A 12500-nucleotide genomic window follows, 5' to 3' on the forward strand; every position below is an offset into this window, starting at 1 on the left:
TTGTGGGTCGGCACCAAGTTCTGCTACCATATCCAGGGTCTGCCAACGACCACCTGACTTCACCAGAGAACCACCTTACTCTTTTACACATACAGGTACACATCCAGGTACACTTTCAAGCCAGATCCAAAGATGTGAGGGTGCATGATGTACCTCTCACTTGGAACAACACTAAAGACCATAACCGTGGCTGGAAATTTTGTTTTCATCACCCTGGGCACACCCTGTTATTCGTGGCAATCCAGTGATGCACCTTGAGGGTCCTAAGAGTGGTCCTGTTGTTATTACTTGGACCGGTAGAGAGCATGAGCTGTACGGCGGCGCATCTCCAATCTCACTCGTTGAACATTATGTCACTTTCACATATGATAGAAGTCTCCTATCGCTGTTGAGATGTGTACACAACTGGCCAACTAGTAGATGGTCTGCAAAAAACAACATAATAATAAAAAACAACAAAAAACGATTTTTATTAGACGGAAATGGAATCATATCGTCTTTTCTAGAGCGACAATTTTATCATGTCACCCTGCATATATATTTTGTAAGTCCACTCTAAATCGATAGGAATGCTTCGAATAATTCATGGAAATTGGCACAGATCGTAAACGTCGCTTTTCCGTGCGTGTTGAGCCCAGCTGTCTGTGGGTTCGTCTGATTATTGCGTTCCTCCTTTAAGTGCCGTCCTATGTGGAATTACAGCTTCACGAAGGGTGAGTTTGGAAAGTCGCCGGAAACGGATAGAGAGGCTGTCGAAGTCAACAGACTTGGAAGATACGCACGAAAACAGAACGGAATAAAAAGAAAATAATAAAATACAATAATAACTTACGATTAAATGACAGAGTTGCATTGTGGGATTGCCGGGAGAAAGAGGTTTTTGAGGGTAAAAATATTTCCAGACACCGCGACACGCGATGGTATGTTTTGGTGCGTGATATTCACTAATGCAGTGTCATTTCCGGCTGACATTTTATTTCAGATGATGGCCGATCTTACATGACATAATCGAAAGACTCTTGTTTTTAACTGGTGTGGTTACCTGGAGTTGCCCGGGAATATGGACGACAAAATAAAAGGGTTAAAAAAAGAGGTAACATCTTTCCTTTAAATCCCCCTCTCTATCTATATCTCTATTCACTTCTCCCCTTAGACTTCTTTCTTCAATTCTCCCCCCCCCGACTTTCATTCCCCATCTTTGTTTCTTTTTCATGTCTCCCCTTTTCCTTCCTCTCTCCCCTCTATCGATTTCTGTGGCAACTGGAAAACAATCGTTGACGAATGATTAAATAATTAACAGGAATGAGAAATATACGAGGTGTCTTCAATAAGTTTCCAGACATTTTTTGTATGGGCACTTTTATTGATAGTACACACATGAAACTCTTGTCCCCTTCGAAGTAATCTCCTCCGGCTGCAATGCGCTAATACCGTTCCAACAACTTATGGAAGGCTCCATTGGTCAGTCATCTCATAAGATGTATAAAAATAACATAATTAATTTTCAAACGTCTACATCAATTTAAAATGGGTGTACAAAAAAAAAAGAAGATTTTTGGGCAGCTAAAAAAACAAAAAAAAACAAAAATCAAACAATAACGCGCAGCAAATATGAATTTATTAATATAACAACCCAAGTTTGCCCAGCTGGGCCAACTTGAGTCCTTATACCGGAAAAATGGTAAATAAAACGTTGTTTAGTAAATCGTTATTTTTTGCATTTTATTTTGCATTTCCATACACCAAACATGGGTATAGATATCACTAAAACATCCGCTGGGTCATAAGCTTCATTTCAGTACCTTACTTGCCTGGGTGGGTTTCCTGTAGGCTGAGATAAACCGCGTCATCACACGCACACACACAGTAAATCGAACTTACTAAGGGAGATAATAACTCCCGGTGAATACCGTAAAAATATCCAGTAAATAAAACGTTGTTTAGTAAATCGTTATTTTTTTTGCATTTTTTTGCGTTTGTTTTGCATTTCTATACACCAAACATGGATATAAATATCACTAAAACATCCGCTGGGTCATAAACTTCATTTCAGTACCTTACTTGTCTGAGTGGGTAGCCTGTAGGCTGAGATAAACCGCGTCACACACACAGACAGACACTAAGAAACTTTATAATAAGATGTCTACGAAAATAGTCGTCATTGTATTATAAATATAAAACTGACCCTTATGAGATAAATTAAAAAATACTGATAAATACTCAGAAAGTAATATTGTGCTACATAGTTCAATACAAATAATAAAATCACATTGTAAGAGACAATCTTTAATTTACTACTCAGTCCAGCACCTCTTGGCAAACAATGTTCTATTTTACTCCGTTTCTTTCGAATGTTCTATTTTTTGCATAACTTTTTGTTGACGTCTTTCTTTAGTATAAAAACGCTGTACATCGAAATTACTTAAAACAATGATCGTATATTATTATAAATATATTTGAAAACGAGGCTACATTAAAGGTAGGTCGCTCTCGTATTTTTGTCTAGATTGACATTTTTGAAGTCAAATTTGGTGAATTTGACCTTTTTTAAAAAAAAACAGTTTGGCCTTAAAAATTGTATTTGGCTTCTTCAAAGCCTAACACAAGTAACAGGCCAGATATACAGAGATAATATTAAAAATGGGGATTAATCGAGCATCTGCCATGAAAATATTTGTCCATAATACATGCGTGAATACTTAATGGCTTCGGCTGAAGAAAAACTGCACCAAGTTCCAGGGTATTTCACTAATTACATTTTAAAACGTCTTCTTTTTCTAGTGAGATAAACAACCTCATTTAGACATTTTAATGCATCTAAAACCAAGCTCCTATCTTTTCATCATAACCGCTCTGCTCCCCCCATCTGCCCCCAATTGAATTGAATAGCTCTCGTCTTGGGGAAGCACCATGTTTTGACACGCTCCTGGGACAGACTTTCATACCTGGAATGAAGTGGAACGTATGCATCAAATCTGTTTCCGAGATAGCTGGAAAAATGGTTGGATTGCTCCACCACTCCAGTAGATATTTATTGCCGATACATATCTCTATCTAGATATATATGACAGGCAAATACGCCCTACAGCGGAAGACTGTTGTCACATCTTGACAGGAGCTGCTCGACCCCTCCTATCTTGCTTTGACAGAGTTCAAAACCGCATTCGAAACCTAGTAGGTGATGCCCTTTTCTCTTTCCTGCAACCTCTTTCCCATGGAAGAGACGCTGCGAGCCTGTCTCTTCTCTATCGTTATTTTCATGGCAATTGCTCGTCTGAGCTCCAATCTATGATAACCCCTTCCTAAACTTTCACACAAAAACACTCGTCTACCTAAAACCACTATCAACAAATCCCCCCCCACATTCTATCTGTGACTAAATCTAAACGCAGATTCTATGAACAATGTTTCTTTCCTAGAACTGCCCGCATGTTCCATTAGCCGGCTGATTACAATATGGTAGTATTCAAGTCCAATGTAAACAAGTTGTTTTGTAGCCGTCTTATTAACTAATCCAAATTCTACTAAATCTACACCATTACTAAACTACCACCTTACATCCCTTATCCTCGAGTGACCTTCGGGCCTTGATAAGTGGTGACTGCCAAGTAAAAATTATAAATGTGTAAAATGAAAGGGAATGTATTTTTTACTTATAAAAAAATCTCTATAAAACCAAAATTCGTCATAGAATATTGTGGTTACATCTGAGTTGCTACACCAATCACTAATCTCTCTCATTTAGACAGGGTGCAGGGGAAAGCGTCTGACATAATAAGTCCCATGCTGTCTGTCAAACTCCACCCCCTGTCCCATCGACACGATGTTGCATCCAAGTGTTTTTTTTTTAATAAATGCATCCACGGAATGTGCTCCGACGAGCTTATTGAACTTGTACCACTTCCAACATATTCCTGACTGACAGCAAAATCACACCCCTTCACTACCTTTCGATTCAAATAACTTCTTTCATAGAACCACTTGCTTCTGCAATCCCTCTCTCTACCCCCTGTTTTCCCAACAAGATACAGAAATTTAAATGTAATGTGAACAAACATCTTGCTGCACAACTCCCCACTTAGGATGGCCATTATAAACGTGACCTCTAATTGCCAGATACATCTTCTCACCAAATACATTTCATGGGAAATATGCTTTATTTGAGGTGAAATAAAGTTTTAACAGTTTTCAAGAATAATAATTGTAACATTTTTAATAGGTCTTGGGCTGTCAACTAAGCCCCAACCCCTGTCCCATCACCGCAATGTTGTAACTCGTGCCTGTTTTACATGTACCTTAATCGTATGTGCTCTGATGAACTCATCGTACTTGTGCACCCTCTACCTTACATATCCCCACCAAGATTGTTTAGCAACCAAATCTAACTCATCGCCCTTGTACCCATTTGACGTACGCCTCCCAACCCGTTTAGTAACAAAGTTCCACCCCTTCACTGTAGGATCCCCATACATACCGGAATCCTTTCTACTCTTTTTTTACACAGGAGTTACCATTATCAAGGCCAAGATGCCACCCGAGGATGAGGAACAATATCATAGTAATCGTTAGTAATGTAAACTACGTAAATTGGATTACTTAAGAACGTTGGACTTGAAAACAACCATGTAGTCTTCTGTGTAAAAGAGGTTACAGAGAAGAGAAAAGGACATACCCTCCTAGGCAACGAAATCTATTTTGAACTCTGTCAAGGCAGGATAAACTATTTCTAGCAGCTCCTGCTCAGATGTGGCAACAGTACTCCATCTTTGGGCGTACTAATAGTTGCCAGACTTTGGAATTATTTCCCTGTTAACTGCATACCTGACTGTACTGACAAGCAGAAGTTTAAATGTAATGTGACCAGACATTTACTCATCTCATGGTCTCAAATAATGTCGTATTTCGGGGTTCACATTTACAATAGAAGCCATACACAGTGGAGCTGAGAGATAGATTTATAATGGAAGTCTTTAAACAGGAGGGGGTGCATTATTGGAGAGGGAGATGCAGTCAACCTTTGAAAGGAGTTTCCATACAAAGTTTATTATACAAGAAGATGAAAACAAAGACACATTACCTTGCGATTGATGACATACGAGAAGCAAAAAGTTTACATAACAAAAAGAAAACATTTATTTTTCCAGCTGTTGATTGAAACTCGATGCCTGGCTAAGTTCCTGCATATTGTCGCCCTGACTCCTCCGCTTCTTAAGGAGTTTCGGCGAACTCTCTGCCGGACTAACTTGGACTATTCTTCGACTCTCACTCTCTCGAACTGTTATTTTTCGAACTCTAACTTAACTGTATATATCAATTCTATGTGACACGAACACGCGAGCCAAACCTGTGCATCCTATGCACATGGATATGCGCATGTTTCCAACATGTATCCTGGTAACATAAGTCCCATATTTCTTTGTTGACATTGTTTGATTCATTGTTTTGTTATTTTGCTCTGTCATCAGCTTTGTTTTTATAGTTATTTCTAACTACAATGGATAATTTCACTGCATACCTGGAATCGTATCTCTAATTAACAAAATGTATTCATTTTCACTTTTGATAACTGCGTTCGATTCCAGCATTCTCCTTCAATAATAATTATATTTGATCCTAATTACTTCGTTTCTCTAAAAACCATATAACAAAATAATAACACTCAACTTACGATTTATCCTGTTTGGGGTGAACAATAGTAAAAATAAATAAATAAATGACGGACATAAAAAGTAAAATCAAAACTTACCCAATTGTCTTTCGACTCGGCATATTCAAGTAAGAGTTTCTGTAGTTTTTCGCCAATGCCGCCTTCAGTGCGAAACTCGGTGACAATTTTCTTGGTCTTTTCGTAATTTTCGCTTTTCACAATTGGTTTGACGAGGCTGAGATATTTGTCCAAAGTTGAATTTAAGTCCGGCACGGGCATTTTCGGTAAAGGTTTCTAAAAGAAAATACAAAGAAATAAATTAAAAATAAGCACACTTTAATTCCGCCAACAAACAACGCCAATAACATCACTAATCCAAAAAATAAGTAAATAAATAAATAAAAATAAATAAATAAATAATAAATACATAAATAAATAAAAAAAGAAATACAAATCCGATGATTAAAATAAAATCGATAGAAATTTTGGTACTTATACAGCATAAGAACGATTGGATATTTTATACTTTAGACCAGGGATTCCCAAAATTCAGAACACCATGAACCCTTGAGCAGGGCACAGGTTTTTCACGGATCACTTACATGATAATTTCTAAAATAAATATGAAAAATATTCAAATTTTAACACTAACTAATTATAATGTTTACAACCATTGTTTTGTTTTTGATTAATCAAATATTGTGGTCCTGGATATGACCTTAAACTATATCCAGTGGTGAGGCCCCCGTTTGCGGGCTTTGGGGAGTGTGGAGCCACCCTTTAATTGCCATTGCTCCCAGGTCCACTCTGACTCGGAGTGGTAGTACCTGTTAGGGTCCCAACTATGGGTTAAATAGAATCTGACCTAAAAAAAAATATACTCCATTAAAAATCGTTCCTCAAAATAACTAGATTCGGCATTAAATAACCTAAAAAAGGTTGATATGCCGTAAAACAAAAACAACCAAATCAAATATTGTTGCATGTTCTTGCTATTTTTTTAAATTTTATTTCTAATGAACCACCATGAAAATCCGTAATGTACTTGCAATAACCCTTATCCCTGAGTGGCTTCCGGGCCTTGATAAGTGATGATCACTGTGTAAAAAAAAATCTTTACACCTTTAGTCATGTATTATATCTATTTCCTGTAAAAAAAACAAAACAATAATTAAATGTCTACAGTCATTTAATTGTTTTTGATTAATCAAAACATTTCACTTCTTTTGTTAATTTATTTTTAATTTCTTTTTCAAGAACCATCCTAAAACTCTCTACACCTGTAGTTAACTATCATATCTATTCCTATTAAAAAAAGATTAAAAATTAAACGTCTGCAGCCATTTAATTTTTCCATATAAAACATTTAGTCCTTTAAAAGAAAGAGCTTTCGGAGCCCCTTAGTCTCACTCACAGAACCCACTTTAATAAACCCTACATAGACAACAAAACAAAAAAGTGGTAAAAAACGAGTATATAATAAATAAATATTACCAAAGGCAAGATTTTTGTTTTTTTTACACAGTGATCACCACTTATCAAGGCCCGGAAGCCACTCAGGGATAAGATAATTTACTTTTATTAATCGTGATTCATTGGACTACTATTTGCATCTTGAGCGTCATTGCGAACCCGTGGCGCAGTGGTTAGAATAGTAAAAAAAAAAACAATCAATTGTAAAAATGATATTCTCCTGGAGGTTGAAGGTTCAATCCTCAGTGTGGGCGACCGAAAAATACAATTGCGAATTACTTAGGACCCCTATCAGTTGTGGTTGATAGAACAAGAGCACACTATCCTCGTGAAGTGAATTCCGTTCATAATTCCGTCCAAATTACTGAATTCGACAGAAACATGCCCGAATTCGATTAAATACACCTGAAGAAGGTCGGAGGTTACATCGACCAAAACGTTACGAAAATGACACTCTGGATGAGAACAGTAGTCCAAATAATACGAATAACCAATCCTCATCTCCAAAATTGAGACAAGTTACTCTTCTACCTAGTTGGATAAGTTTTTAAATTATTTTTATTATTGGAATCCTTTTGAGATGAGCAATTTATTTATTTATTTATTTGCGGACTATTATTCTCATCTTCTAATTATTGTTTCATAACGTTTCGGCCAACCCATCTTCTGGCCTTCTTCATGTGATTAACCGTGACGGGATAGGAACGATGAGTCTTAACTGTATCCTCATTAATTACTGCCTTCCACAGTTGTCGTTTCACCACGTTTTGGCCAATTAATTCTCTGGCCTGATTTGGGTAGGATTGAAACCGCTATCTTTAGACAATGCTCACTTGGAATCGTAGAGACTCAACGTTTCTATCCACAGTGCCACGGGATCCTTATAACAGTGCTTCTGACGAGTTTTTAGTTTTGTTATCTATAATACAAAATACGTAGATTGTACTTTGGTCAGAATCGTCCGGGTGGCTTACGGAAAACGCTGGGATGTGCCGAAATGCTGAGTGTCTTAACTCTAATACAAACAATTGTAAAGAAAACATTTGTTTGCAATCATAGATTTATTTTATTTATCTTTTTATCAAAGTTATACACAAGGTCAAGTGTGGATTAATGAAAGTACGTTTGTGGAACGAACTTGATTCGAACTTGGCATACCCAGGGTTTCAGCCCGTATCATTAACCACTTAGCCACATCAGCCCCAGTCATCCGTTTATTATAAAATCTCCAAATGTTTACGTGGTGCCGCCAATAAGTTTCTAGATATTTTTTGTGACGTCATTTTAAACTGTCATAGACTCTTGAAAAAGTCAGTATGTTATTGCGTAGGAAATTGGAAGGGGACTAAAGTTTCATGTGTGTACTATCAATAAATTTCTTGAAACTTATTGACCATCGTATCTTGATTTGACTAAAAAAAGAACAAAATTGTATTATTAAAATTTCAAAACTTTGCTTGCTATCAGTTGTTTGTTATTAAAAAATATCAATTGTTTGTTATTCAAAAAATATTGTTTGTTATTCAAAAAATATCAATTCTTTGTTGTTCAAAAATATCAATTGTTTATTATTAAAAATATAAATTGTTTGTTATTAAAAAAATACCGATTGTTTGTTATTCAAAATATATCAATTGTTTGTTATTTAAAATATCAATTATTTGTTATTAAAAATACCAATTGTTTGTTATTCAAAATATATGAATTCTTTGTCATTAAAATATCAATTATTTATTATTCAAAAATATCAATTATTTGTTATTAAAAAATACCAATTATCTTATTCAAAATATATCAATTCTTTGTTATTAAAAATATTAATTGTTTGTTATAAAAAATATCAATTGTTTGTTATTAAAAATATCAATTATTTATTATTCAAAAATATCAATTGTTTGTTATTAAAGATATTAATTGTTTGTTATTAAAAATATAAATTATTTATTATTAAAGATATCAATTATTTATTATTACAAAATATCAATTATTTATTATTAAAAAATATCAATTGTTTGTTATTAAAAAATACCAATTATCTGTTATTCAAAATATATCGATTGTTTGTTATTAAAAATATCAAGTGTTTGTTATTAAAAATATCAATTATTTATTATTAAAAATATCAATTGTTTGTTATTAAAAATATAAATTATTTATTATTAAAAAATATCAATTATTTGTTATTACAAAATATCAATTATTTATTATTAAAAAATATCAATTGTTTGTTATTAAAAAATACCAATTATCTGTTATTCAAAATATATCGATTGTTTGTTATTAAAAATATCAATTGTTTGTTATTAAAAAGATCAATTATTTGTTATTAAAAAGATCAATTATTTATTATTCAATAAATATCAATTGTTTGTTATTAAAAATATAAATTACTTATTATTAAAAAATATCAATTGTTTGTTATTAAAAATATCAATTATTTATTATTAAAAAATATCAATTATTTATTATTAAAAAAATATCAATTGTTTGTTATTAAAAAAATATCAATTGTTTGTTATTCAAAAAATATCAATTGTTTGTTATTCAAAAAATATCAATTGTTTGTTATTAAAAATATCAATTGTTTGTTATTCAAAAAATATCAATTGTTTGTTATTAAAAAATATCAATTGTTTTTTTATTAAAAAATATCCATTGTTTATTATTCAATTGAATAGCAAACAATTGAAATTTTTTTAATAAAAACCATTGATATATTTTAGTAACAAAAAATTATATTTTTTAATAACAAAAATTGATATTTTTAAATCACAAACAATTGATAATTTGTCTTACATATAATAAAAATTCTAGATTTGAAATTTAACCATTTTATGCCATAAATAAATTTTCATTCATTTGCTCTATCTGGTATATTGAGCAGTTTTTATTTAGCTTGGATTGTCTTTATAAAATATAAAATATTACAGCCGATAATATTTTGTAAGACCTATACTCACTGGATTTCCATATCAGTAGATCTATTGCATTGCACTACTCTGAAGTATATATATATATATATATATATATATATATATTTTTTTTTTTTTTGGGGGGGGGGATTCTTTACATCGAACTTTAAAATCTCAATAGAATTTAGAATTGACGCATGAAATCAGTTTCGTTTTATTTAATCCACGAGGAGAGACTGTTCTCGTTCTGTCAGACATGACCGAGCAGAAGTCTTAAGTAATTCGTAATTGCATTGCTATCATCGCACACACTAAGGATTGAACCTTCAACCTCCTGGACATTGTCGTTTATAACTGGTTTTTACTTAGTACTTATATGTGTTTGCAGAAAAAAAATCCCGAGTTTGATAAAATGCACCTGAAGTTCAGAGGATAAGTTGGCAAAAATGGGGTAAGACAACAACAACCATGGAAGGCTGTAATTACTGGGGATATATTTAAGATATTCAGCATTCCTTTCCGATCGCGATTAACCACCCGAAGAAGGAAAGATGGTAAGGTGGTTTAAACTTTGTGGAACAATAACTATGAAAATGAGGATAACAGTCCGCAAAAGAATAAATAAATAAATAAAAAAATAAATAAAATGAATAGAAAAAAGTAGTTCGAAGAATCGACATAATATGATGGGATTTTTGTTTGAAATATTTATCTATACCAATGAAAATAAGACAATAATGAAAAATATAAATAGAATAATGAACAGAAATGTTTTTAAGCTTTAAAATATTAAAATTTAACATTGTCAAAATTACTGAAACACAAATCCCTTGCCGGACAACACCGGAATCAACTTGATACAATAAACACACAGGATGAACACTCGTCAAAATGCTGGACGAAAAAAACACATCAGATAAGCAACACACGCAAAGAAAGCGGGAGAGCATATCAGACGAAATGTAGTCGAAAAGAAAGGAAGCAACGATGGTTGTGGACAAGAGATTGAAATAAAAGAAAGCAAATTGAGAGAAAAAGATTTTGTGTTTTGCCTACTTTTGTGTTGTCACATGAAAACGTCATCGAGTTTGGAACCTGAAACTGCGTCTTGAAACCAAAGAGAAAATGGTAAAAAAACAGAAGATTTTACCAATAAAAAAAAAAAAAATAATAATAAAAAAAAAAAAAAAAAAAAAAATAAATGTCACCAGACAGACAATGCACTTACCGTTCAACTATATGCAAGAACAGAGAAATGTGCCACTCTCTATTTTTGCATATATATATATATATATATATATATATATATATATATATATATATATATATATATATATATATGTGTGTGTGTGTGTGTGTGTGAGTGTGTGTATGTACATATGTTACAGAGAGAGAGAGAGAGACAGAGAGAGAGAGACAGAGATAGAGAGAGAGAGGTGACAGCAGAAAAGGACAGACGACGCTCAACTGCCTGTCACGGTCGCAACCACACCCTTCCCGCCACACTCTCTTTCCTTCACCGCCGTATTGATGTGTATATGTTGTTATTAAATAAATCAAATTGTTTTATAACAAAGCGTCTCGTTATTCATAGATAGATGAACAGCGGTGATTCAATTCACTAGACAAGTTGCAACAACATATGCATATATGCACAAACAAACTATCTCTCTATCTATCGAGATATTAAAAAATCTCGGATAGCTAGAATATAGACGGTGCTAACAAAATAGACGTCACGGCCATATCACCCAGTATATAACACATATATGTATATATAAGTATATATATTTTATATATATATGTGCATATTTATATGTATATATTTATATTATATAGACACATGCATATATATACATGTATATATATATGTATGTGTGTATATATGCATAATAGATATATGTGTGTGAATATACAAATGTATATATATACTTGATAGAGTGAGATGGAAAAAGGACCACGCCAAGTTATACGCCTTTAAACATTTCGTCTTTATTGTAGGACTTTTCGGGACGAATTAAATAGAAAAAAAATAAAATAACAATAAAATATTTTTAAATATATTTGTTCTGAAATGGAGTGTATACAATTTCACACACACATACACACGCACGCATACACACACATACACACGCACGCGCATAGACATACACACGAATACACACACATACATATACACACATACACACATACATACACACATATATACATACGTACACACACATACACTCATACATATACACACATATATTTACATATGATAATGTCTTCATGAATATAAAAAAAGCCGCGTGTGCCAATTTTGAATACGCGCATGAGATAGTATACATACACAATATATAAGCGGACACAAGCACGCTAACCCAGACAAGCACACACACGCACACACACACACACACACACACACACACATATAGGTTTGTGTGTCTGTGTATATATAAACATATATATATGTGTATGAATAATTT

At 33.2% G+C, this 12500-nt stretch overlaps 1 protein-coding gene across 4 annotated transcripts in view; it reads right to left on the reverse strand.

The window, feature by feature from the left end:
• The window catches only part of LOC145266633 (choline O-acetyltransferase-like), a 1018836-nt gene that overhangs the window by 306765 nt on the left and 699571 nt on the right, over window positions 1-12500 (reverse strand). For all 4 annotated transcript variants that reach the window (XM_080122555.1, XM_080122557.1, XM_080122554.1 and 1 more), the window contains one exon: window positions 5747-5941. In XM_080122555.1, coding sequence (XP_079978681.1) covers window positions 5747-5941 — 195 coding nt within the window. The remainder of the gene's footprint in view (window positions 1-5746; window positions 5942-12500) is intronic.

Source organism: Euprymna scolopes, chromosome 41 (assembly GCF_053919585.1).
Source record: "Euprymna scolopes isolate OS-2025 chromosome 41, ASM5391958v1, whole genome shotgun sequence".
Classification (NCBI taxonomy): domain Eukaryota; kingdom Metazoa; phylum Mollusca; class Cephalopoda; order Sepiida; family Sepiolidae; genus Euprymna; species Euprymna scolopes.